The sequence below is a fragment of the Doryrhamphus excisus genome, chromosome 1, assembly GCF_030265055.1.
Source record: "Doryrhamphus excisus isolate RoL2022-K1 chromosome 1, RoL_Dexc_1.0, whole genome shotgun sequence".
NCBI lineage: Eukaryota > Metazoa > Chordata > Actinopteri > Syngnathiformes > Syngnathidae > Doryrhamphus > Doryrhamphus excisus.
In genome coordinates, this window is record NC_080466.1 from 33,430,110 (window position 1) to 33,454,968 (window position 24,859).

The window sequence follows — 24,859 nt, forward strand, 5'->3', positions numbered from 1 at the left end:
GTTAAATGTTCAGTTGCCCATTAATTTTTCATTTAGTAATTATTTTTCATTACCTTCAGCATGCATAACTATAATTATTGTCTATATAATGTGTTTTGTTTTCAAATTTTTGGGTGTCTGGAGCGGATTGTTGGGATTTACATTTAAAAAATTTCCTTTGGTTAAAGTCCATTTTGGATTAATGACTCTAACCAAAGCACTGTTGTATAAACTATTATACTATTATGCTTTCCCCACTTGTCTGACCTATACATGTAGTTAGAATGTTTTATTCTCATGTAAACCATGCCAAAGTTTCAGATAATGAGGTTTGCGCATTTGGAATTGAGCCTTGAAAGTTTGGGATGACTCAAAACGCTCGGTTTCAAATGGCGTGGGTAAAATTGCCTCTTTGTGATGTCACAGAGGGGCGGACTTCCTTATATGGTTCATAGTTAGGAAACACTTTGGGCGTGTGATCAATGACAGCGGAGGGGGGGGCATGCCCGGAGGGCGGGCTGTGGGCGGAATCAATTAAAACAGACCATTTTGGCAGGAAGCACAAATCAAAGGAAAGACAGCTGGAATAGGTGCAGATTCTGGAAAATCTGGAAAGAGTTTTCTGTGCGGGTTATTGTGTGTAGCTGCTCTATAGGAGACCACAACTGAATACAAAGGGTTGAATAATGAGTACAATAGTACAATAGTAGGTCCCCTTAACAAATATATAAAAATGACATTTGCCGCACGGTGGATGAGTGGCTAGCATGTTGATCTGGCATCTCTGTGTGGTAGCTTGCATGTTCCGCCCGTGTGTGTGGGGGGGGTTTCTCTGGGTACTCCGGTTTGGTTAATTAGTGTTAATTGGCCACTCCAAATTGTCAATTGGTATGAATGTGAGTGTGAATGGTTGTTTGTCTATATGTGCCCTGTGATTGGCTGGCCACCAGTCCAGGGTGTACCTGACCTCTCGCCCAAAGACAGCTGGGATAGGTTCCAGCATACCTGCGACCCTAGTCAGGACAAGCGGTAGCAAATGGATAGATGGATAATAATAACATCAAACTTAATTGTACTTATAAGTACAAGCAGTCCTACATACTCCTATTCCTTTCCTTTCTGGAAAAAAATGCTTGATTGAGGTTCATGGAGGGCAGGTAAGTTTAAACAAATGTTTAAAACAATCTAAATCGTTTTATATGGATATTCTTGGCTTACTTCAGAAATAAAGTATTACTAGAGAGGATGGTTGTGAATGTTCTTTTAATACTCTACGTTATCGTTGTATACAAGATAACCAAGTCATTCAACAAGACAGTGCATGAGTTTGGGTCCACAAGAATGAGACGAAAATACAATGAAAAAAACTTTTTGTATTTCACCATGTCTCAAATAAAAAGTGGGGATAACTAGTTTGTATGTTTTAACACTTGTCAAGAATGCATTGAAAAACATTGCTAATTTGCTAAAGTTGCTCAGGGCTTCAGTTTCCTGTCAGGCTTCTTTCATCCAAAAAGTGCACATCTGCAGAGAAAAGGTCTGGAGATACACACACACACACACACACACACACACTTGTGTGGTGGTTTGCACAAGTCACATAGCACTTTAGTTTTCACCCCTCGCCTCCCCGGTGTTATTACACGGGAATGAAAGACTGCTTTGTGCTTTATTTCATCCTTGCTTGTAGCCGTCGTGGAACCCAAATGCATTTGCGCAATAAGACCTGCACATGCAGCGTGCCGCATGGTGACCCGCCAGTGGTGGGAAATGTCCATCAGGTCAAGGCTAATTGTTGTGCTGTTTAAAGATGATCGCCCACCTTCCCATATCTAATAGTTAGCTTAGTACTAGGGGAGCAACGATATACAAAATTCACGGTTTGGTTTGTTACATTTGTGTTACAGATCAATACTGTTTTCAGGGCTCGACAATAACGATGTACCGATTGCCCGGGGCAAGTTAAAACAAAATTCGGCAAGTAAATCCAATCAGTGATATTCCCGTGGGGCAAGTGCACTTTGGCATGCCATACTGCCAAGAGTTTTTTTTAAAAGCGGTTCTTGTTGGGTGTTGGTAAAACACGGACTGCGTAATTCCGGTGGTAATTTGCAAACCAATCCTTGCAAATCTTGAAATGGACCAATCAGAATGGTTTATTTAGACCGCGGTCCGCGTTTTACCCACACCCGTTCTTGTTGGCGATCAACCAATCAGCGATGGTTTGACTAGGAAAACATCTATCATGGCGTCCCTGCCAACATGGTCTAATTGTTCAACAACTTGTGAAGGAAAACAGCAAAAAGTGATGAACCAGTGTCTCCTAAACAAGTATTTTATTAGCGGCAGCAAATCAAATGATGGCACAGGTGAGTGAATCACATTGCTGTGACAATTTGAAGTGGTCACAATGAAACACCACCGATTAGATCCAATACCAAGTGCTGATTTTGCACAAGCTACAAAATCTAGCGCTTCCATTTCTCTGTGGATTTTTCTCACCTTTGCTTCACAAATTATTGTTTGACCATTGAGCATTTTTTTCTGGATTCAAAACACTTTACTAGTACACAAATGTGTCTATTCAATAATGTTTCATTGTGGTGCACAACTTCTAAAAGGCAAAGTGCCTAGAAGTCTCTTGACAATCCAGATTTCCATGCAACGTCATGATCTATGTAGGAAAACAACCACAAGAAATGATAATCATTTCATCTTTATTTGAGATTCTCATGTGATGCCACAAAAATGAGATGATATCATTATGGCAGTCTTTTCATTTTACATGGGGCAAGTTGGGGCAAGTAGTAGTAGTAGGATTCCCCATGGGCAAGTCATTTTTGTTTTTAATGTAGAGCCCTGGTTTTGATTGTTTGTTTGATGTGAGGTCATGGTTTGGTAAGCGTGTACGTGTTTGATACAGATACGCATATTGTTACACCCCTGTTAGCGACTCCACTACAAACACAAACATTGTAAAGAATCTATGAAAGTAACATTATTGCTGTAAAGGCAGAATACTGGACGTGCCTAATGAAGTGTGCAGGAAGTACCACCCCCCCAAAACCCCCCCAAAAACAACCAAAACAAGCCAGACATGTTGAGAGGGAGTAAGTAGTGTGTTAGTTCAAGCTGTTGCAAATTCAGCTCACCTGCTGGGAGGATCAACACGCATCAACACAAATTGAATTAGTTTGCATTAATCTGCACATGTACATGGAGACTTCTTGTCTAAATTTGAGGATGTCCTCCATCTGGCTTTCTAAACGCCTCCTAATCTTCTAATCCTCAATCTACAATCTTAATTATTCCCTCTCATCTTTTGTGCGCCTTTTTTGGAGAAATGGGGGAAAATGTTGCCTGGGGACTGCAAGCATGCACTGCTGCTTTTCTTCAGACCCCAAGGGTACCTTTGCTGTTGGGGTTTTGAACTCAACTATGGAACCCTGTGCTTAGCTCTTTGTTCAATGCACAACGAGTTTGAAAATTATGAAAATATTTTTATGTTTATATGTTGACCATGGGGCTGCACGGCGGTCGAGTGGTTAGCACACAGACCTCACAGCTAGGAGACCAGGGTTCAATTCCACCCTCTGCCATCTCTGTGTGGAGTTTGCATGTTCTCCCTGTTATTTGCATGCGTGGGTTTTTTCATTCCAAAAACATGCTAGGTTAATTAGCCACTCCAAAAATTGTCCATAGGTATGAATGTGAGTGTGAATGGTTGTTTGTCTATATGTGCCCTGTGATTGGCTGGCCACCAGTCCAGGGTGTACCCCGCCTCTCACCCCAAAACAGCTGGGATAGGCTCCAGCAACCCTGCGACCCTCGTGAGGAAAAGCGGTAGAAAATGAATGAATGAATGAATGAATGTTGACCATGTTTTTCAAAGCATTTTCAGAATATTTTCATTGCATGTCCAAAGAACAGATATGACGTAACACGCAGCTCCAGACGGACTTCAGTTTTAAAAATGGAGGCAAGCAATCGGCACTGGCATGCTGTGGAAACTTTGTTTTTGATCAAAACTAAATTTCAAGAATGGATTGACGAAAAACTGGCAATACGGAGTTATTCCAACGAGTGAACGGGGAAGTCGGTATCACGTGATGTTGATGTTTACGCTTTACTGGGCATGCCTCATTGACTATTCTGTTTGATTATAGTGGCGCATGGAGACAGGAGATTGGAATATTCTTTTCCATGGATACTATTGTTTTTGGAAAGATTCTATTCGGAAAGATAAAAACTCATGTAAACGTGGCTAATGATAAATTAATCAATTGTACAATAAATGAAAAACTCTGAATTTGGAAAGCCTCAATTTTGCGATGTGCATGCATGTCTGTTTTCCTCGTCTCTCGCCTCCAAACAGGCAGGATGATGAACTTGTCCCTTGGAATAACGGCATGAACAGAGCGAGCCCTTTTGTCAGTCATACCCAAGCTTGTGTATTGTCCTGTGACATCTCTAATTTCTAAAAAAAATTGTTTTTGCTTTTCATGTTATTTTACTGACTTCTTGCTAATTTATCATAGCCAATTATGCAAATATGACGACTGCACAGGGCTCTACATTAAAAAGAAAAATGACTTGCCCATGGGGAATCCTTAAGGTGAGAACTACTTGCCCCAACTTGCCCCATGTAAAATGAAAAGACTGCCATAATGATATCATCTCATTTTTGTGGCATCACATGAGAATCTCAAATAAAGATGAAATGATTATCATTTCTTGTGGTTGTTTTCCTACATAGATCATGACGTTGCATGGAAATCTGGATTGTCAAGAGACTTCTAGGCACTTTGCCTTTTAGAAGTTGTGCACCACAATGAAACATTATTGAATAGACACATTTGTGTACTAGTAAAGTGTTTTTCATCCAGAAAAAAATGCTCAATGGTCAAACAATAATTTGTGAAGCAAAGGTGAGAAAAATCCACAGAGAAATGGAAGTGCTAGATTTTGTAGCTTGTGCAAAATCAGCACTTGGTATTGGATCTAATCGGTGGTGTTTCATTGTGACCACTTCAAATTGTCACAGCAATGTGATTCACTCACCTGTGCCATCATTTGATTTGCTGCCGCTAATAAAATACTTGTTTAGGAGACACTGGTTCATCACTTTTTGCTGTTTTCCTTCACAAGTTGTTGAACAATTAGACCATGTTGGCAGGGACGCCATGATAGAGGTTTTCCTAGTCAAACCATCGCTGATTGGTTGATTGCCAACAAGAACGGGTGTGGGTAAAACGCGGACTGTGGAAAATAAACAATTCTGATTGGTCCATTTCAAGATTTGCAAGGATTGGTTTGCAAATTAGCGCCGGAATTACGCAGTCCGTGTTTTACCAACACCCAACAAGAACCGCTTTAAAAAAAACTCTTGGCAGCATGGCATGCCAAAGTGCACTTGCCCCACGGGAATATCACTGATTGGATTTACTTGCCCCAATTTTGTTTTAACTTGCCATCGGTACATCGTTATTGTCGAGCTCTGCTGCATCATTACGTCACCCCAAGGCAGTCCTTTAGGAAACACTGTAAATGTTGGCTTTTTTCCATACTCAGGTTTTAGATCGTAAAACTGCCGCCAAGGTGAACATTTTTCAAACGTTGTGTTCTAGCATTGCGTGTTGGCCAGGTGTGTCCAAACTGGGGGCAATATTAATAATAATTCATTTTCAAAATGCAATTAAACAAGAAAAGGGAAAAAAAAGTATAGTGTATAACTAGAAACAAATGTTGATACTATTAATACTGCTTGGGGACACGCCAGCCAGAAAAAGTTGTAACAAATTCATTCCTAATGACTGTATAATGGAGAGGTGGGGAATACAGCTGGCAGATATTTTATGGGGTGATGGAAATGTTAGATAATGCCCTGTTCAGGGGTTGCAAAAGGAGAGAAGGTTACAAATTGTGATGATCATATTGTGATTATCTAGGCTACAGCGACAGCAGTGACAACATTCCCTCACAGTGTACATAGTCAATGCTTATGGAAGTGTACTGACAAGAGTATTCCATTTGAGACATAGCTTGTGTCTTGGCTGGAAATGACTTTCTTCAGGCTTCTAATTGGCTGAGGCGGTTGTGTTACAGCACCACCTGTTGCTTTGGCATGCAATTGACAGCATGCGGATGTCCTTTTATGTACTGAAAAATAAAAATCCCTATACAAGTGTACAATTCCTATGTTGAAAATAAAAATAAATGAAAAAATGAGGTACATTTGCTTTAGGAAAAAGTATGTCTATTAAAAAAAAAAAACTTTCTCAACAAAATATTTTTTGCATTTGACATCAGCTATATAATACTTAATCCTAAAGAAAAGTCCTGAGAGGTCCACAGTTGTCGGTCATACATGTTTTTAAAAAACAGTTCGGTTTAGCCGAGTCCTAGTTTGACAGTCTTTGGTGTAGGGAATAAAAAAAAAAAGGTATCCGGCCTAGTCACCAAGACTGTCTGGCTCTTCCACACCAGCGCTCAAGACCGAATGCTGACTGTCCGTGTCGGAGCTGTCAGAGCGGTCGGCGTCATTTGCGTTGTCCGCCTCCATGTAGTCCAGCAGAAGATCTCGCAGCGAGATGTCACTGTCACTGATGCTTTGTGAGGCCTTGAACTGTTAGGAGGAAAAGTCACACATTAGCCGTGTTTTCAGTTTGTGTGGAGAAATCACACAAGGCTGGGGGGGCACTTTGATATTTTGGCTAAATACCTCTCACATTTGTGCCAATATTTGATATGCATGCATACAATACATGCACACATACAGTACTTACTGTAGATAGCACCTCTATATAATAGAGAAATGTTGCTCTACATAAAGTTGTCTAGATTGCCAGCACACTGAATGGGAAGTGCAGCACAGTGGCCAAGACCGCGGTAGTCGTCTCCTAACCTGAAGGTTGCAGGTTCGATCTTCCATGTTGAAGCAGGGCTGGGCGATATATTGCTATTTTAAAAATATCAATATTTCTTTTAAGCACAGTATCAAAAACAGGCATATTGTTCATATCGATATACATCTCTCTCTCTCTCTCTCTCTCTCTCTCTCTCTCTCTCTCTCTCTCTCTATCTAGCTACACACATACATTTACATATATACATATATACACATATACTATATAGATATATACATGTATATAGATATACATGCATACATATACACATATAAGCAATTACAATAGCAGTGGTTCAGTGGTGGAGTCAAACAATTAAACAATAATTACTGTTGTAAAAAATACAGTACAGCAACAACAAAATTTAAATAACACTTTGCAACAGTGGAATCAATGTTTGTTTATATTCCTGTCTGTCTTTCCTGTATGCTGTTTTACTAGTAGTTGTATGTGCCTCACGGCTTCCGTCCGTATTTAATACAAAAGGCCAAATAATGATGGTGCATTCATGGCACCTGGGGAACAGCATATGGGGAGAAGTTGAACATTAATAAAACGGCGCTTGCATTGGATTTTGCGTATCGATGTATCGATTAATATCCATTATTTTCCACACCCTTAGTACACATACAGTCCAGCTGCCTTGCTCCAGAAGCTGAGAGGTAATGTACCTACCCTATCTACCTAGCGCGTGCGTTGTCCAAACACCTCATTAAACATCAGCAGCATATTCCACACATAATGTTGCTAAAAGTGGATCAAGGAAGTTTTTCGTTTTCGTTTTTTGTCAGTATTTAGACAATAACGGAAGTGACGGATTCTGTTGAATTTATGAAGTTGTTTAATTCATTTTCTTGAAAAGCTCTTGACATTCAAATTACAATATTAAATACTCCTGATTGAAATTAAACTTTATTGCTTTTGATACAGTACACTCTCATTATTATGTTGTATATGATATCAACAAAAAATGGTCTCAAAATTATGTTGCCAATTTTATCTGCAATAATTTGTCAAGACAAAGACATCTCGTGACAGGCCCATTAACAGTAGTTTTTACCTTTGTCAATGAGATTGTGATCAAATGTAAAATAACAGTAATGATTAAATGGTAAATAATGTTAGCTGCCTTACCTCTATGTCAATGAGGACATTGTTCAGGTAGATGCTATCAAAACATTTCAGGTTGTTGAACAGGTGGACAAGTTCCAAACATTCTTCCTCCTCTTGCCCGGGCGCCCCTCGCTTGTATGACGTCACTTCCTGTCTGGACATGCTCGCTAATGTTTGTGTTTTTTTTTTCCTCTTTCGTCGATCTGTCCTGCTACATTAACGGTGGTACCGGATCGTTGTCGGTCTTGTCTGCGGTTCTGTACCAGGGGATTTAGGCGTCAGTGTTTTGTGCTTTGAAAGTGTCTCACAAAAAGAACGTTTTTAAAAGTTCGACAGTAAAGAAGCGGCGGCTGCGTCGTCGTTCGTCATCACGTTACGTCACCACCAAAGCGTTATTAAAATATATATTAGTTTATTCGCTGTTTTGTGGATAATAAGCTCGATGTCATGCACGGAATCACTTTGTGCTCGTTAGCCTAGCGACATGTTACGTTCAATGACTTCACCCTGCACGAACCCGTATGAGCCATATCATTTTTACCGTACATTAAACAACAATACGGTACACTATTAATAACACGCAGACCAGCAGGACCTAGCATGACACGCTAACATCAAGTTAACATTAACATTTTTTTTTACAAAAATTGTTGATTACATAATCTCTTGAATGCAAACAAAACAGAAGTTGTCCCTTGGCTTCAACAGCAATCGTCACAGTATCACGTTTATACCACAATGTCACACAAAAGTCAACATTCATATGTGGATCAAGAAACCTGTTTCAATATGTTTACATCATTATGCATTTGTCAGTACCATACTATTCCATATACTGCTTTGTTGCAATGTTGTGTATTGAAACTACATCAACATCAGTGTTGTCAATTATGAATGCTGATTCCACCCAAAAGACAAGTCATTGGTGACATCAGGACACTCGTTTGAGACACATCTTCAAGCAGGTGGGTTTCCACCGAGACCAGGCGCCAGTCTAGCGTCATTTCAAAAGTAGTTTCCTCAGTCTTTTAGTTTTTTTGTAGTGTAAATGACTTTGCCAGATGCATTCTCCCGCCTGCCTGGAGATGCTATCAAGTGACACAGAGCATCTCAGGACAGTGTGGCTTTTCTATTGGACGCAAACAACCCAATGACCTCAATCTAACCTCAACATTTGATATCTCACACAGCTGAGGGTCCAAATAAAGAAGTGGAGACCAGAATAGAAGTGAAGATAAAATCTCAAACTTACTTTTAACAAAATATCTCCGCAACGTTGTTTGGACTGTCCAGACGGCAGCGAACCATCTGCCATTTTAACTGTGTGACATTTGCTTCCAGTTATTTTTATGCACCGACATGCAACCCTGAAGAATACACATACGCGCAACATTGTGGACATGCTCTGCTGCCACCAATGTGACTAACTTTGCTGCTTTAATTGCATGTGCATGGTGAACAGTTCTGTTGTAAATAAATGTAAAAAAACAAAATGTTGCACGGTTGACTCATGGGTTAAGATTGAAGTCATTTTAGTGCAGATCCAGGTAAAGATGCAATGCTTTCTTCCTGTATTGGCTGCAAAGTGACCCACCATAACCAGCAGATGGCGCTGTGGTATAAATATAAGCTTATTTGGTTTCGGATGTTACGGTTTATTGAAAAGAAACATGTATGTTTTGTTTGAGAAGGAAATAATCAACCAAAATGACATTTTCGCTTTCTCTTTTGTTGTAGGATGCAAGCTACTGGCTGCAGGTGCACCGCTTGGAGCACGGCGATGGCGGCATCCTGGACCTGGATGACATGCTGTGTGATGTGGCGGATGACAAAGACCGGGTAAGGCTGCTGCTGGGATGCTGATAACGCTGAACGTCCTCCATGTGTGTACCTGCTGTGTGTGTGTGTTTGTAGAGGGAGTCCCGTCTTTGTGCTGCTACACAATTGGCCTCAAATTGAAAAAGAAGCACCTATAAGTATGCCCCGCCACAGTACAAAGCGCCTTTTAGCCTCGACTACAATTTCCTTTTTTAAACGCAATGGTGGGATAAGGAACATGCCTCCTGCTCGCGTTCTTCCAATTCCCACCAGTGGTTGATTGCGTTGGCACACTGTGTGGATGTTGTACAGTGCTCTAAAGATGGGGCATGTGTGTGTGTGTCTGTGTGTGAGTTTGCGGTCGTGTGCTGCAACCAGCAGAGCGGCTCGTGCTGCGTTTCGGGAGCAACGCAGCCGGCAGGCATCCAGGTTCTGAAACACTCTTAAATTAAATATCTGCCGCAAAGTTGATGATGATGCTTTTAATTGAATTAACAGTAATAGGGGTCCATCTTTGAAGTCTTCAAGGCTGTTATGCATCTGCAGAGAGTTGGCTGCAGGACTGAAAAGTAGAAAAAGATGAGTTTGTCCTTCTAGCCACTGAATCGTTTGCTTGGCCATTGCATAATAATTCATCTTATCTTGGAGCTCTGTGTGACAAATGTGATAGACATTTGACCTGGCTACCTGGAATATCTCATCTTACATCTAAAAGCCCTAAGCCTTTTTTCACAGAGGGCCACATCGTACAAAATGAAAGGATTCAAGATCCACTTTGATATTTTGTAAGATATGCTAGAACGTTATACATACAGTATTTAAAAGAAACAAAAAACGGTGCATCTCAGCTTTGTGATCTAGTTGAAAAAGTATATTAGTATCAGCTTAAGTCTTTTTCTGCCCCCATTTGTGTTGTTAAAAAAATTACTTATTCTAAAACAATTTTATAAGTAATCAAGAATAATGTTTCTCAATTTTTAGACACAATTCTTGTTAAATGACAGCACTTTTTTTCATTTTTTGCTGCGCGCCATTCTGTCACCAGTTTTGTTTAGAATAGATGGATAGATAGACTTCCTTTATTGTCATTGCACAATAACACAGCAGTGAAATTGCCAACGATGTGTCGTTGCCTGGTTCCCGTATAATAATAAATAATTATAATAATAATGTGGAGAATAAATAGATGACATCAAATATGAACAACAATGTACAGCGTAAACAGGAAATTGCAAAAATAATGTAAATAATTTTGGATAAATAATAATAATTTAAAGTTGTGCGTGTGGGCAGGTAGAGGCTTATTTTGCTATGAGCAGTCTGATGGCCAGGGGCAAGTAGCTCTCTCTAAACCTGGTTGTTCTACAGCGGATGCTGCAGAGCCTTCTCCCCGACGCCAGGCGAGAAAACAGTCCATGCTGGGGGTGTGGGGGGTCAGAGTAGATCCGACGGGCTCTTGATACGCAGAAGACAGCTGGGATAGCATGCCCGCGACCTTCGTGACGATAAGCGGTGTAGAAAATGGATGGATGAGAAAACTGTCCATGTCTGCTGTCTGTGTTATGCGCTCACCGTGTTCATTCTGTTAAATAAACAAAATATTCCCACACTGTGGCCATGGCATCCACCTTAAAATTGTCACTGATGTTGGCGTATGCTGGTTCTGTGAGCTCACGCAGTTGGCTAAATGCAGCTAGGGTAGTACCTTCTAAGGATCGACCAATACATCGTCCGGCTGATATATCGGGCCGATATTTGCGTTCTTTACTTGAATCGGTATCGGCCGATACGCGTGTGGTTTCGCCAATGTGTTTTTCCGCCGCATGATTTACAGACAGGCATTCGCCGGGCAGCTTTGTGTTGCCGGAGGACCCTGCAACACACGCAGTCGCGGTAGCCCTCCCACACCGCAACAGTGGTGAATGACAACAAGGGTACATTTTCAACTTTTAATTAGCCTCTAATAGTTAAATTTAGTTGAAATATTGCCACCTGCTTTGAAATAGGAAACATGAACGCCAAGTGCATGCAATATACGTGCTTCAAAATGTAGTTTAGGGATGTGCGTCGCACTGTGGAGGAGCAGTCATCACATCGATGCTAGATAAAACTTAAACTAGGACAGAAATGTTTTGCACTTGGTTGAATATTTATTCCTTTTAAAGTTGATAATGCCGTTTAAATGTGTGTTTAAGAAAGCTGAATCCAAGCTGAATACAATAAATATTTGTTTATACTTGAGACCTGGAATATTTATCATTGTCATTTTTTTCATGTAAATTGAGGCAGCAAAAGCAGGATTGGCCACAAATATTGGCCCAAGCAAAATCGGCCATCGGCTAAGGGTGATGGAAAAAAATCGGTATCGGCCCGAAAAAAACCATATTGGTCGATCCCTAGTAGCTACTTGCGTTCATTCCACTTATAGAACCAATGTTCACAGACACATACCGAGTGAACCCCCTTTTCATTCATCTTACACAAAGAAGAACAGACACAAACATACATGCATACATACACGGATACCAATTTATCCTGGACGTCATAATTACTGACATGTTTTTTTAAAATCATTTGATAAATCGATTTATCCTTTATCATGGCAGCCCTAATGATGTCAATATTGTGGAATCATTTAGGATGGAGGTCTAATCGTAATCAGGATGACGTCTGTCCATGGTAGCTCCTGCATCCATGTCAGTCGTCCTGCTGTCAGTGGTGACTCATCTTCATTCCATCCCACCCAGCTTTTAAAGTGTGGAAGGAATGCCCTGGCCATCATTGTGGCACATACACTCTTTTATTAGCGAGGGCGAGTACACTGTACATTTTTAAAGTATGCGTCTTGTCTGCCAGGAAAGGTTGAAGCTTGGATGTTTTTTTTTTTTTCAGATGCCATCTTTCCACCATCCTGTCTGCCTTTTCATTTCATTGTGAATTCCCATCCAGTATATATGCTGACAGTCAATAGAAACCATGGGGTAGAAACGTGTGCATATTTCTACTTGTAGGAGGCTTGTCATTATACCTTGTGGCTCTATTGTTGACTTAGTGCTTGGGTAGTTGTGATAATGATGAGTTGTCGTTGCATCAAATACACATTGCGCAATGGGTGTCTGCATAATTTGAGGATTGGTTTTGGAGTCTATATAAAGCCCCCAAAAGGCCAGCATTGTTAGTCCAGTGAACAGCACCATGCGGTGTCTATCACATGAACGGATATGGTGGAGGCCAGTTTGAGCTACAGTGACAAAGCAAGGGGTATGGGTCTGTTCCCAACCCATAATCGGAAACATGTATGAACACTACAACACGACAGGCTCTGTTGATGAAACGCACGCAGGTATTAAAAGGTTTGTGCACCTGTGATCATTATCAAGATTGGCTTTTACAAATCACTGGTTGAGAAGTGAAATGAAGTTTATAGGATTTACAGAATCTTGAAAATTGCCAAATTTTTCATACCTATGTGTGTATTTATGTATGTTTGTGTGTATATGTATATATAATATATATATATATATATATATGTATATATAATATATATATATATATATATATATATATATATATATATATATATATATATATATATATATATATATATATATATATATATATATATATATATATATATATATATATATATATATATATATATATATATATATATACAGAATATATTCGGGCTGTCAAAAATAACACGTTAACGGCGGTAACACATATTTATTATGGAATTTTTTTTGTGTAATTAACAATTGCGCGCAAGAGCAAGCAGGCCTTGGGTCAGACCTCACTTCCTCACATCACTCACTTCTTAGCTCTCAGGGATTGAAATGCTGCTACACAGAAACGCTCGACTGTTATTAGTGGCTGCTATTGGAGCTTCACCATGTTCTATGGTAATGGTAATGGTAATGGTTTTATTTCATTTGAACATGCATCAGATTACAATTGAGTGCATCCCATAATCAGTTCCCAGTTCCACATGTCCAAAAGGAGTAGGGAGAAGCAAAGCTGATTAAATCCTACCCCTCCATCTGGTACTTTTACAATCACTAACTGTTACATTTGTTCACTTCCTGCTTTCCATAATACAGTTTAATTTTTTTTTTTAATAATGTACCTCGTACCTCGTAGGAGGTGATATGAGCATCCAATGCCACAATGGGTACCATAGTAAGTGTCAATATAGTGATATATATAGCACATCATGACTGGTTCAAGACTCTTCATCCTTGTATTTAGCAAACATCAACTGCTTGTATTGTTTCTTGAATTGGCTCATCGTTGTGCATTGTTTGATTTCCTTACTCAATCCATTCCATAGTTTGATTCCACATACTGAAATGCTATGGCTAGCATAACGTAGTCCTAGCATAGAAGTGTTTCAAATGTACTTCTTCCCTGAGATCATATTTCTCCTCTCTTGTAGAGAAGTATTGGATGACATTTTTAGCTAATTGCTTATTTTTAGCCGTATGCATTATTTTAGCTGTTTGAAGATGAACTATATCAGCAAGTTGAAGTATTTGTGATTTTAGAAATAAGGAGTTAGTATTATGAATTATCCTTACTGACCTTTTTTGCAGTACATTTAGCGAGTGAAGATTGCTTTTATAGTTATTAGCCCATATTTCCACACAATAAGTAAGATATGGTAGAACCAGAGAGCAATAAAGAGTGTGGAGTGATTTCTGATTGAGGACAAATTTTGCTTTGTTCAATATTGAAATATTTCTGGCCACCTTATGTTGTATATTTGTAATATGAGGTTTCCAGCTCATATTTTCATCTATTGTGATCCCCAGAAATGTATTTTCCTTCACCCTTTCAATGTCTGCACCGTCTATTTGTATTTGCTGGTAAGTATCCTTTCTGCTGTTACCAAACAGCATGATTTTAGTTTTACTTAGGTTCAAGGACAATCTATTATTATCAAACCATCTTTTTAATATGACCATTTATTCTCTGACCTTTCTAATGATTTTGTCTGTACTCCCTCCGGAACAAAAAGCAGTGGTATCATCCGCAAATAATACCAGCTTTAAGTCTTTCGGAGCTTTGTACATCATTGATGTACAAGTTGAACAGTTTTAGCCCCAGTATTGACCCCTAGGGAACATCTATGTCGCAGGAGGGGACATCCTAGTGGACTCATATGTTTCTCCTAAAAGACAACATACAGTGCATGTAGCAACGTGGGTCAAAACCTCGCTATGGTGATGTTGGTGGTGGGTGCGTTACGGAGACGTTAAAAAAAACAAACCAGTGCGTATAGGGACAGTAATGGCAGAATGCTCAGCATTTAGTGGAGAAGGCAGTTCAAGATCCCATCATGTGAGTAAGAGTATGACAGGCAGATTAGTTAAAAATCTGATTAAATATTTTCATCATTTGACAGCCCTATAATAATACGTATGTGTATACCATGTGTGTGTGTGTGATCCTCCGATTGCTGCCTTATGGAAAAGCCCAGTCATCTTCTTGTTCTCACACAGTTATTCCTAAACCCGTGTCGGGTGACGCTCGTCTTCGTGCACACTCGTCAAACCATGCCAGGACTTCCAAACATGACCCCAATGTGCGCGTGTGTGTTGTAGGGTGTGTTACACAGCTGTGCCCATCATGACCATGTGCAAGTCTTGTTGCTGTTTGAATTTTTTAGCACACATACGTAGTACATGTGGCACTCCCTAGTCCACGAGTCGGCAACCTGCTGCTCTTCAGCCTCCGTGTGTCAAAAAGAGTTTGAAATATCGCAGGGCCATGAATTCATCTAGACTACATTCTGTCTGCTGATTGGATGAGTGAGGGTGTAAAACTAATTACAACTAAAGTGCAATGAATGAGAGCAGAGTAATATGTTGCAGCTATGTGCTCTGAGCCTGTGACACGCTTATCGCCGGGAGAGACGGTGTGCTGCGGAAGCTGACTGCACTTTTGTTTCCAAATACCAGAAAAGTCTCAGACGACGCCATAAAAAGTTACTGGAAAAAAAATAAATCACCAAGAGGGTTTGGAAAGCCGCCAAGTTTGCAACACCAGGCTGCACACGAGACACACGAAAGGATCCTGCATAAAAATATCACAGCATCTATTCTCCAAATTTAAAAAAAAAATAAACCTTTGCCTCTCTATGCAAACACAGTCAAGGTCAGGACCGATAGACTGGTAACAAACATCACAGGTAGGCATTGATGACATTAATTCAGCACAAGCAGAAATGGTATTGAGCAACTGATGGGCTTTTTTAAAAGTTGTTAAAGTTGTCTACATCTTGTTTTCATTTGACACAAATATGGGAACCCCTCAAATAGGCTTACGTAATTAGGTGTTTAATTTATTTCAGATTAGGCTTACATATACATGCAGCATTTCTGTTGGTTGAATTTTGTTGTAACAGGTACAATTACAGAACCATTAAAACGTCTAGAACTTAGTAACCTGTGTAATGATTTGCTGCTCCAGACTGTTTTTTTTAACTGCAAGAGGAGGCAAAACTTCTCTTTTGATAGTAAAAGTTGTTTACTCCTGCCATAGGTCCTGTGCAATTCCAGATAACATAGAGTACTACCTCAGTTTTTAGTAATTTCATCTCCAAACGGGTGGTCCTGCAAACCACCGAAGTAGGGCAATGTTCACGTCTGTAAACAATGAGCGTGACGTCATATTTTCTGCATTCACGTCTGATTTGCTCAAGTCACGTTTTTTGTAAAAGTGAAAAAACACATAAAAGATTGGATTTGAACGACGACTCTGAATGGGGCATCATTCCCTGCAGTATGAACATAGCAGAAATGAGCAATTTCGATGTGATTAATTGCTGTGTGTGTGTGTGTGTGTGTGTGTGTGTGTGTGTGTGCGCTTAAGCGGGTGTCGTGTTGTCTCTCAGCGTGGGAGACGAGCAGACAGGAGGGCCATGAGGTTAAACAAACCCAGAGGCACTTCTCATGACGACTTCTTGTGTGTGTCAAAAATAGAGCTGTTGAACAAATGTGGTATTTATTATTATGTTATGTATATTGTTAACTCTAGTTTCATGGAGGTTCCTTGTCTTCTGGTCATGTCGGTTTCCCCAAACATCTGCTGTAATTATTTTGAGTGATGTCGGCGCCAAGATAGCTAAGTTCAATGGTCAAGTCTGTTCGTAAACAATGTCCCGGTTCTCTACGCTTTACAGTCAGATCTTCCTCTGACATTTCATATATCTGCATATATCTCAATGTCGGTGCAAGAAACCTGTTGACTTTGAAGAATATCTGTTATAGCTGACATTTATTTTGCGATTAGGATTTGATTGACACATGGAATGTGTGCTGTGTTGCTACTTACTTGCAGCGAGGAATTTCAAGTCTGGAATTGTCTGTTTTGAAGCCAACGAGGGAGCTGGTTTACATTGATAGGACTTCTCAAGGATATTCTTCAGGATCACTGCCTGTGTGTGTGTGTGTGTGTGCCAGTGACATGTCTGGGCAGGAAGAGAATTAACAAACCACAAGCTGAGGATGTTCAATAAACCAGCAAGTCACGCCCCCCCCTCCCAAGTGTAAAAGCGTTTATTGCGGAGTTCCTTAAAGGCTGAAGAGCGACGTGTCGGCTATTAGCCACTTGCTCGCCCTCTTTATCACCATCAGACCACACCCACTCTGCCCTGACATCCTCCTGAGCGAGCATCGGCGATGACCTCATTCCTTCCACGCGTTGCCTTTCTCCTTCGCCCCATCTTCCCCCTCCGCAGCCCCCTAATGAGAACAAGATGACGACCATTTGCCAGATCCGGCTGTGGTGAATGTCTGGCCCAAGCAGAGCAACACATGCCTGTTGTGACCCTTTTTGTGACAAATCCGTCTAAATGCCAGTCATTTAGCCTCCAACTTTCCATAGTAGCAACTTTTTGGACAAGTTTAGAGCAATGCATCATTTTCTTTGTGGGGATTGTGGCTTTTTTCTGCAAGTCAGCACATCGAAAAACTTGAGCAGCAGTGAAAACAACCGTGTGCGAAATTAGGGTGATGTCACGAAGATTACATTCAATCTGCTGCTACAAGCACGTCATCCGAGATGAGCCATGAACGCCAAATGAAGCTCCACAATCATTGAAGTATCAAGGCTGATTCTAGACCCTAGATGCCGTTTCCTGGAGGTTTGAGGAAGAGCTGATGATAATTTGGACTGCAGGAGAAGGTGGCAAGGAGGATCTAATCCTGTAGGGACTTTGGATACCGTGGGAATTGATGAGCAGTGACTGAGCAATGCACCTCTTGATCATTTCATCAATGCCTTTCAAGAATGGATGTAAATCACACCTATGACTGTAAAATGTTTACATGTTTCTCTTCTTTCACTGCTGCTGACTGCAAGGCCTCATGGGAGGGTTTCATGCAGCACCTTGTGCCTCATGGATGTGGACGTGTCCCTCGTCAGTCCTAGTTGCCATGCAACCAGGCTACTGACACTGCAGGTGACCTCCCATCAAGTATTCATGTGCCCACGGTTGTGTGGAATGAATCATTCTAAAATCACGGTTCCGTAATTATGATCATATGGCAGGGGTGTGCACATTTTTGGAGCGAGGGGTGCATACACAAAATTAAAGAACACTGGGCACTTTGATGCTTTTTGTATATTAAAACGATACAACAATACAATATTGTAGAAAGAAAATTCATTCATTCATTTTCTACTGCTTATCCTCACGAGGGTCGCAGGGGGTGCTGGAGCCTATCCTAGCTGTCTTTGGGCGAGAGGCGGGGTACACCCTGGACTGGTGGCCAGCCAATCACAGGGCACATATAGACAAACAACCATTCACACTCACATTCATACCTGTGGCCAATTAACCTAGCATGTTTTTGGAATGTGGGAGGAAACCGGAGTACCCGGAGAAAACCCACGCATGCACAGGGAGAACATGCAAATTCCATACAGAGATGGCCGAGGGTGGAATCGAACCCTGGTTTCCTAGCTGTGAGGTCTGCGCGCTAACCACTCATCCGCCGTGCCGCCCCAGGAAAGAAAATTATTATTATTATAGTTTATAATGTTTATTATTACCACCAATACTGCAGCCACTGACTCCGTGGGCACGCACATGGTGGGTGCCAAATACAAATGTTGCTGTTTTTTGCCAGAAATGGCCCCCTTGCCACACTTTGACACCCTTGCCAAGGGTCCTGTTGATGACACCGTTAGTCACCAGTGGGGATATTTGTGTGTTCTTACCATGCTTGTGTAATAACAGACTTGATCCTCTGTGATCTTGGTCTGGTTTAGCCCAGCTAACACAGCAGTTGGAGGCACATTTCCTTCTGTGGTAGCAGCACAGGGTGCCCTCACATCCTGCCTGGAGGTCCTGGGCTCAGTAACCCTGAGGACCCACAACAGCACTGATCCCGGCCGGCAGCACCGTACATGGACACAGCCGGGAGGACACCATGTCTGATTTTGTCTGATTAGACTGGCCATCCTCTAAAAGTGTGTCATAGTGAAATGGAAGTTCTAGCAGTTTAAAGAATGCTGCCACAACTAGCAGACAACAAAATGTCTGAAACTTTTATAGAAGCTTCGATTGTTCAGGAGTGGGGAGTCTGGCTGCTGTCTGTGTCTATCAGCATTTCGTGCTCATCTGCTAGAGAAGTCAGGAGCTTATAGCGTGACATCTAAATATGGATCAAACCAGAATAACAGCATCCTTTTGTGCTCAGATGGTCTGTCCTTCAAGTCCTTAAAGGCTACTGCATGTTAACGTCAGAGTTTAGACGTTCTTAATAGAAATACTGTTCATTTTCAAAGTACTATGTGTATAGTGCTGTGGTTCAAAGACTGGGAACTACAGTAAGAAGTCACCTCCCACCAGGTCCATCCTTGAAGCTTTAGGTTCTACAAGAACAGTGCTGATGCTGAGGCAGCTTTTGTGGTAGTAATCCGCCCTCGTGTGGTGGTGTTCTGACACTGCATTTTTACTTTTTTTTTATAGCAGGGGTCTCAAACTCAATTTACTTGGGGGGCACTGGAGCTCGGGTCTGGGTGAGACTGAGCTGCATCAGGTTAAAAAAAAAACAAAAAAAAAACCGCATTTATTAAAAAATAAAAATAAAAAAAAAACTTTGCTTTGGTTCCAATTTTCTACAATAAAAGCTCTGATAAAACATTCCACTGTTCTCAAATATCTTACTTTTTATTTTTCTACACAAAATAGGATGAAAAATAAATAAACAAATCAAGAAAGAAAGTCAATCAATCAGTAATAAATAAATAAATATAAAAATAATAATAAAACGGCAAATAATAAAAACTCAAGAAACCACATATAGTTGGTGGGTAGACAAATTATTTTTTTCAGATTAAAATGAACAAAGCATTATTAGAGCCCTGTAGACATGACAAAACACGACTATAGTCACATTTATACTCTTTTTATTTACAACATATTGCGCAACTGCAGGGTCTTGAGACACATGCTAACTCGCAAAATAGAGAGCGAGCGACCTAAACGGTAGCCTTCAAGTTATTTCCTTTAAAACTTAAATAGCCAAAAATTTACCACTTCCACATGGATAGGGAGGATAACTATTAACAGTTATTTAATCTTTAACATGAACATCAATCAAACGTAATAATTTTTTCTGGGTACATGATACCATACAGCATCCATATCAAACTTGCGCGGGCCGCACTAACGTTAAACTTTCATATCAAGGCGGGGGCCTCAAACTAGTGTCATGCGGGCCACATTTGGCCCGCGGGCCGCATGTTTGAGACCCCTGTTTTGTAGCATTAACCCTACTAAGGATGCATAGGTTTTTTTTTATCATCAGCATTCATGCCCCTGCAAATTTGAAGGATGGCAGTTATTTTACATGTTTACGTCTTTATTTTTCACTGGTAATGGTATTGAGCTTTCGCACTGTGTTCGGCGTTCCTTGAATACACAGTAGTTGCTGTGAGACGTGAATGTGATACCTTTATATACATCACTTCTACACCGGGATTTTGATTCCATTTATTCATCAATCACGTTACATAATCCGATGGCTTCATAAATGGAATAACTGTTTCACACATGCATTTTTAGCTGCATCTTTTTAGCGGTTTTTATATCTTTAGAACAGGGGCCTCAAACACGTGGCCCGCAGGCCAAATGTGGCCCGCAGGACACTAGTTTGAGGCCCCCGCCTTGATATGAAAGTTTAATGTTAGTGCGGCCCGCGCAAGTTTGATATGGATGCTGTATGGTATCATGTACCCAGAAAAAATTCTTACGTTTGATCAATGTTCATGTTAAAGGTTAAATAACTGTTAATAGTTATCCTCCCTATTCGTGTGGAAGTGGTAAGTTTTTGGCTATTTAAGTTTAAAGGAAATAACTTGAAGGCTACCGTTTAGGTCGCTAGCTCTCTAGTTTGCGAGTTAGCATGTGTCTCAAGACCCTGCAGTTGCGCAATATGTTGTAAATAAAAAGAGTATAAATGTGACTATAGTCGTGTTTTGTCATGTCTACAAGGCTCTAATAATGCTTTGTTCATTTTAATCTGAAAAAAATAATTTGTCTACCCACCAACTATATGTGGTTTCTTAATTTTTATTATTTGCCGTTTTATCATTATTATATTTATTTATTTATTTCTGATTGATTGCTTTTCTTCTTGATTTGTTTATTTATTTTTCATCTTATTTTGTGTAGAAAAATAAAAAGTAAGATATTTGAGAACAGTGGAATGTTTTATCAGAGCTTTTCTTGTAGAAAATTGGAACCAAAGCAAAGTTTAATTTTTTTTTTTTTAATAAATGCGTTTTTTTTGTTGTTTTTTTGTTTTTAAAACCTGATGCGGCCCAGTCATAAATAAAGGAGACATGTGTTCATTTAGCGTCTAGAATCAGCTTGAAGATTGTGAATGATGGGTAAAATTCCAAAATTGCAGTTTTCCTTTTATGACCCTGTGGTGCACAGCAGCTTGTACAGATCTGGGGACTAAGTGCTTACATTTGTAATTCTCTTGTTGGCCACACGGGGTCAGTGCTGGATCATATTAAAGGAGAAAGACAGGTCCTCCTGTTTGTTGTCCAAGTGAGTTCTGATTGGGGTAACTTTTGCCTAATCCGATTGTCTCAATTTGGGCACTGACATCTAAATTCCCTATCACTGTTTTTGTGGGACATATGACTGTGACGGCTATTAAAAAAATCACTTTTACAAACAAATCTGCATTTTGACAGAAAGAGCCTTTTCTCACAACAAACTCATTGATCCCATAGAGCCTAATAAACTCACTTCCGCTTCTTATGCCGCACGTCGGCCCTCCATCCTTCTATTGTCTGTCAGTCAAGTTAACCTAAACAATCAAGGTGATTCTGGCGTAGGCGTGTTGTGATTAACATGGCTTGTTGGTTTGAAGGACTCCAAAGCTGAATGTTATTGAATGTTATTGCGGCTGTAGGTTGCCAGAGAAAATATTGATGTTATTGTGCAGCCAAGGTTAAATGCTTCCACACTCCTCCTAAGGAATGTTCCTCTCAAAGCCCGGAAGAGCTGTTAGTGTGTTTCCCTTCATTACTTCATGTGGTCTGGTGTCTGTTGAGGCTGAGGAGGTCTGTTAGGTAACGCCGGGAATGACAACAGCCTTTATATTGCAGGCTTTAACGGCTCCACTGCAATGCACATTTGGCTTTCTCTGCCTGACAAACTAATATTCGTTTAGGTTTACATCAACTACTCCCTATTGCCCATTCCATGCCACTCTAATTGCCTCATAAAAAGGTTTTTTTTTCCCCACAACATGTATTTGTAGTGGCCTACCTCTCATTAATTTGGAGCACAAATTATTGATTTGGTGCAGCCTATGAAGAATTCTCCATGTTTATGTGCAGGCTTTATTTTGAAAGTGTTTCGAAAAATGCCATTTCTCTCAGCCACTTTCTATGATCTATTCGCTGCATAAGTCAACATTATGGTTTTTTTTTTTACTCTTTAAGCGATATATTTCAAGCATTAGTGGCTTCTCCTAAGCGCGTGCAATGTTTTCTTGATGTTTTGATGTTATTATAGTCAGAATGACAGCTGTGTTTATTTAGTAAATAGTATCTAACGCAAATACTGAACCAGTAAGTTATTATGGCTGATTTAGGACTGCAGTTTAATTGATACTTTAAATTTGCTGCCATTGCTGGTATTGGTATTCGGTTCATATGCATACTGTTTAATATGGAGACTTTGGGAACCGCAAAGTGGCCAATAATAATAATTCCCTACGCTAGTTTCAGAGTTTAATACTCAACACTACGTACACGTTGGCCCTCCTCATAAACACATTATGAAGGGATTGGTCCATAAAAGTTAGAATGCAGTCCTGTGGGAAACACTTCCTTGCAAAGACTAATTGGTCAGGGAAGAGACATGACACTTGTTGTCCTTTCACTTGACCTTCCTCTCCTCCTTCTTTCTCCAATAGTCTTCTCCATCGCCATGTTTTGTTTCTTTTTCATGCTGCACAACTGGGAACAGGATGAACTTTTGCTTTTCTGCAGCCTATCAAGACTGATACAGACTAAATCTCTCTGCATGTGTGTCAGTTTTTTTTATAACATGATGATGGAGCTGATGCAATGTTTTCATAATTCTTGTAAGATGAGGTTCTAGTGAGTTACTCGGCTCTATGACGGAAACTTAGAAATTGCAGGGTTTTTATGGGATTTTTTACATGGTCATTCACGTTATTAAACAAATGCAACATGTTAATATGAACGCAGAGTGTCTGGAAAGTAACATGCATGCGCAAAAGCACGACATCACTTGCATTTCCATGTGTTTACGGAAGTAAACATTGCTGCAGTGTCAGCGCTAGTGATGTGCGATACCATTGATTTCATTTCCAAGCCGATACTGGGTAAAACTTGTATCAGCGATACCGATCTTATTTTATGTGCAAATTCACCTAATGTGCTTGGTAAATGTAAAAAAAAAAATCTGTACTGTATTTCATAACAGAATACACGTATTTAAAAACCCTTGAATATAAAGTATTGAGATGAGACTTAACTTTAGAGCATGAAGGAGCTTGCATCAAAGTAACGATATTTCAGTATTGATCAACCCATTACTAGCGTTTGCTCTCCTTCGACGTGTTTGTGGTAATTTCAAGGATTTTGTGCAACAGGAGCCAATATCATCTCAACTCCATGAAAGAGGGTCAACATTTTGGCTATGGCAGTTTGTCCTCCATGTTGCAGATTGTGATGATGGCTGCTGAAGACGCATGCTTAAGTCTACCAACCCAGCGTAGAGGGATAACTTCCTCCACTACAGTTTTGCTTACATCCTCTTAAAGTGGCGGTCATCACCCAAAGGGCCGTAGAGTTTGATATAGTATGTTAGCATTCAGGCTACTTTGGCCATCTGACTGTGAGATCTTACTTTTTGAGACTTGACAGTAGTTTGAGTGACATGAGTAACCCGGTGTTAAAAGACCTCAGAGCTTCTCAGGTTCTTCAGAGGTGAAAGTTTATGTTTGGACAGTAGAGAAGAAAACAATACCCTTAGTCACTCCTCCTCCTCCTCGTCCTCCTCCTCCTCCTGCTCCTGCTCCTGAATCAAATCTGTAGTCCACCATTCCTTAGCCCTGACGCACCAGAATTTTCGTTAATGGCGAATACTCTTAATCAGGAGAAATTCTCGCTCTGAAGTCGGCGCTGCTTGCGGTGTCATTAGTTATCTTCAACGTCAGGGGACCTCGGCGGTGAAGTCCGGGATGAATTATTGCACCATTTTAATGGAAATGACTCCCCAGTGAAATCAGCGCCGTCTGAAGCGTTTCAGATGTAGCTAAAAAAAGACAAATGATGTCAAGCCAAAAGAACATGTGGCTAGTGTTTCAGGACCAAGTCGCGATCTTAATAGTTGGGATGGCAGGCTGGTGACTGACAGACGTGTACCACAAGAAACCACACTAAGTACTTGTGGTTGATGCATTAAAGGAAAATGGACTTTTGGGGTATTTTGCTCATCAGTCACAATCGTTATGTGAAACATGAACATATATCTGTGC

At 40.4% G+C, this 24,859-nt stretch overlaps 1 protein-coding gene across 9 annotated transcripts in view; it reads left to right on the forward strand.

Moving 5' to 3' along the window:
* pard3ab (par-3 family cell polarity regulator alpha, b) overlaps window positions 1-24,859 on the forward strand; it is a 165,655-nt gene that overhangs the window by 21,662 nt on the left and 119,134 nt on the right. For 8 of the 9 annotated variants that reach the window (XM_058080481.1, XM_058080491.1, XM_058080500.1 and 5 more), the window contains exon 2: window positions 9,735-9,836. In XM_058080481.1, coding sequence (XP_057936464.1) covers window positions 9,735-9,836 — 102 coding nt within the window. Of the gene's footprint in view, window positions 1-8,020; window positions 8,963-9,734; window positions 9,837-24,859 lie in introns of those variants that run through there. The other variant, XM_058080511.1, reaches the window with a different exon arrangement.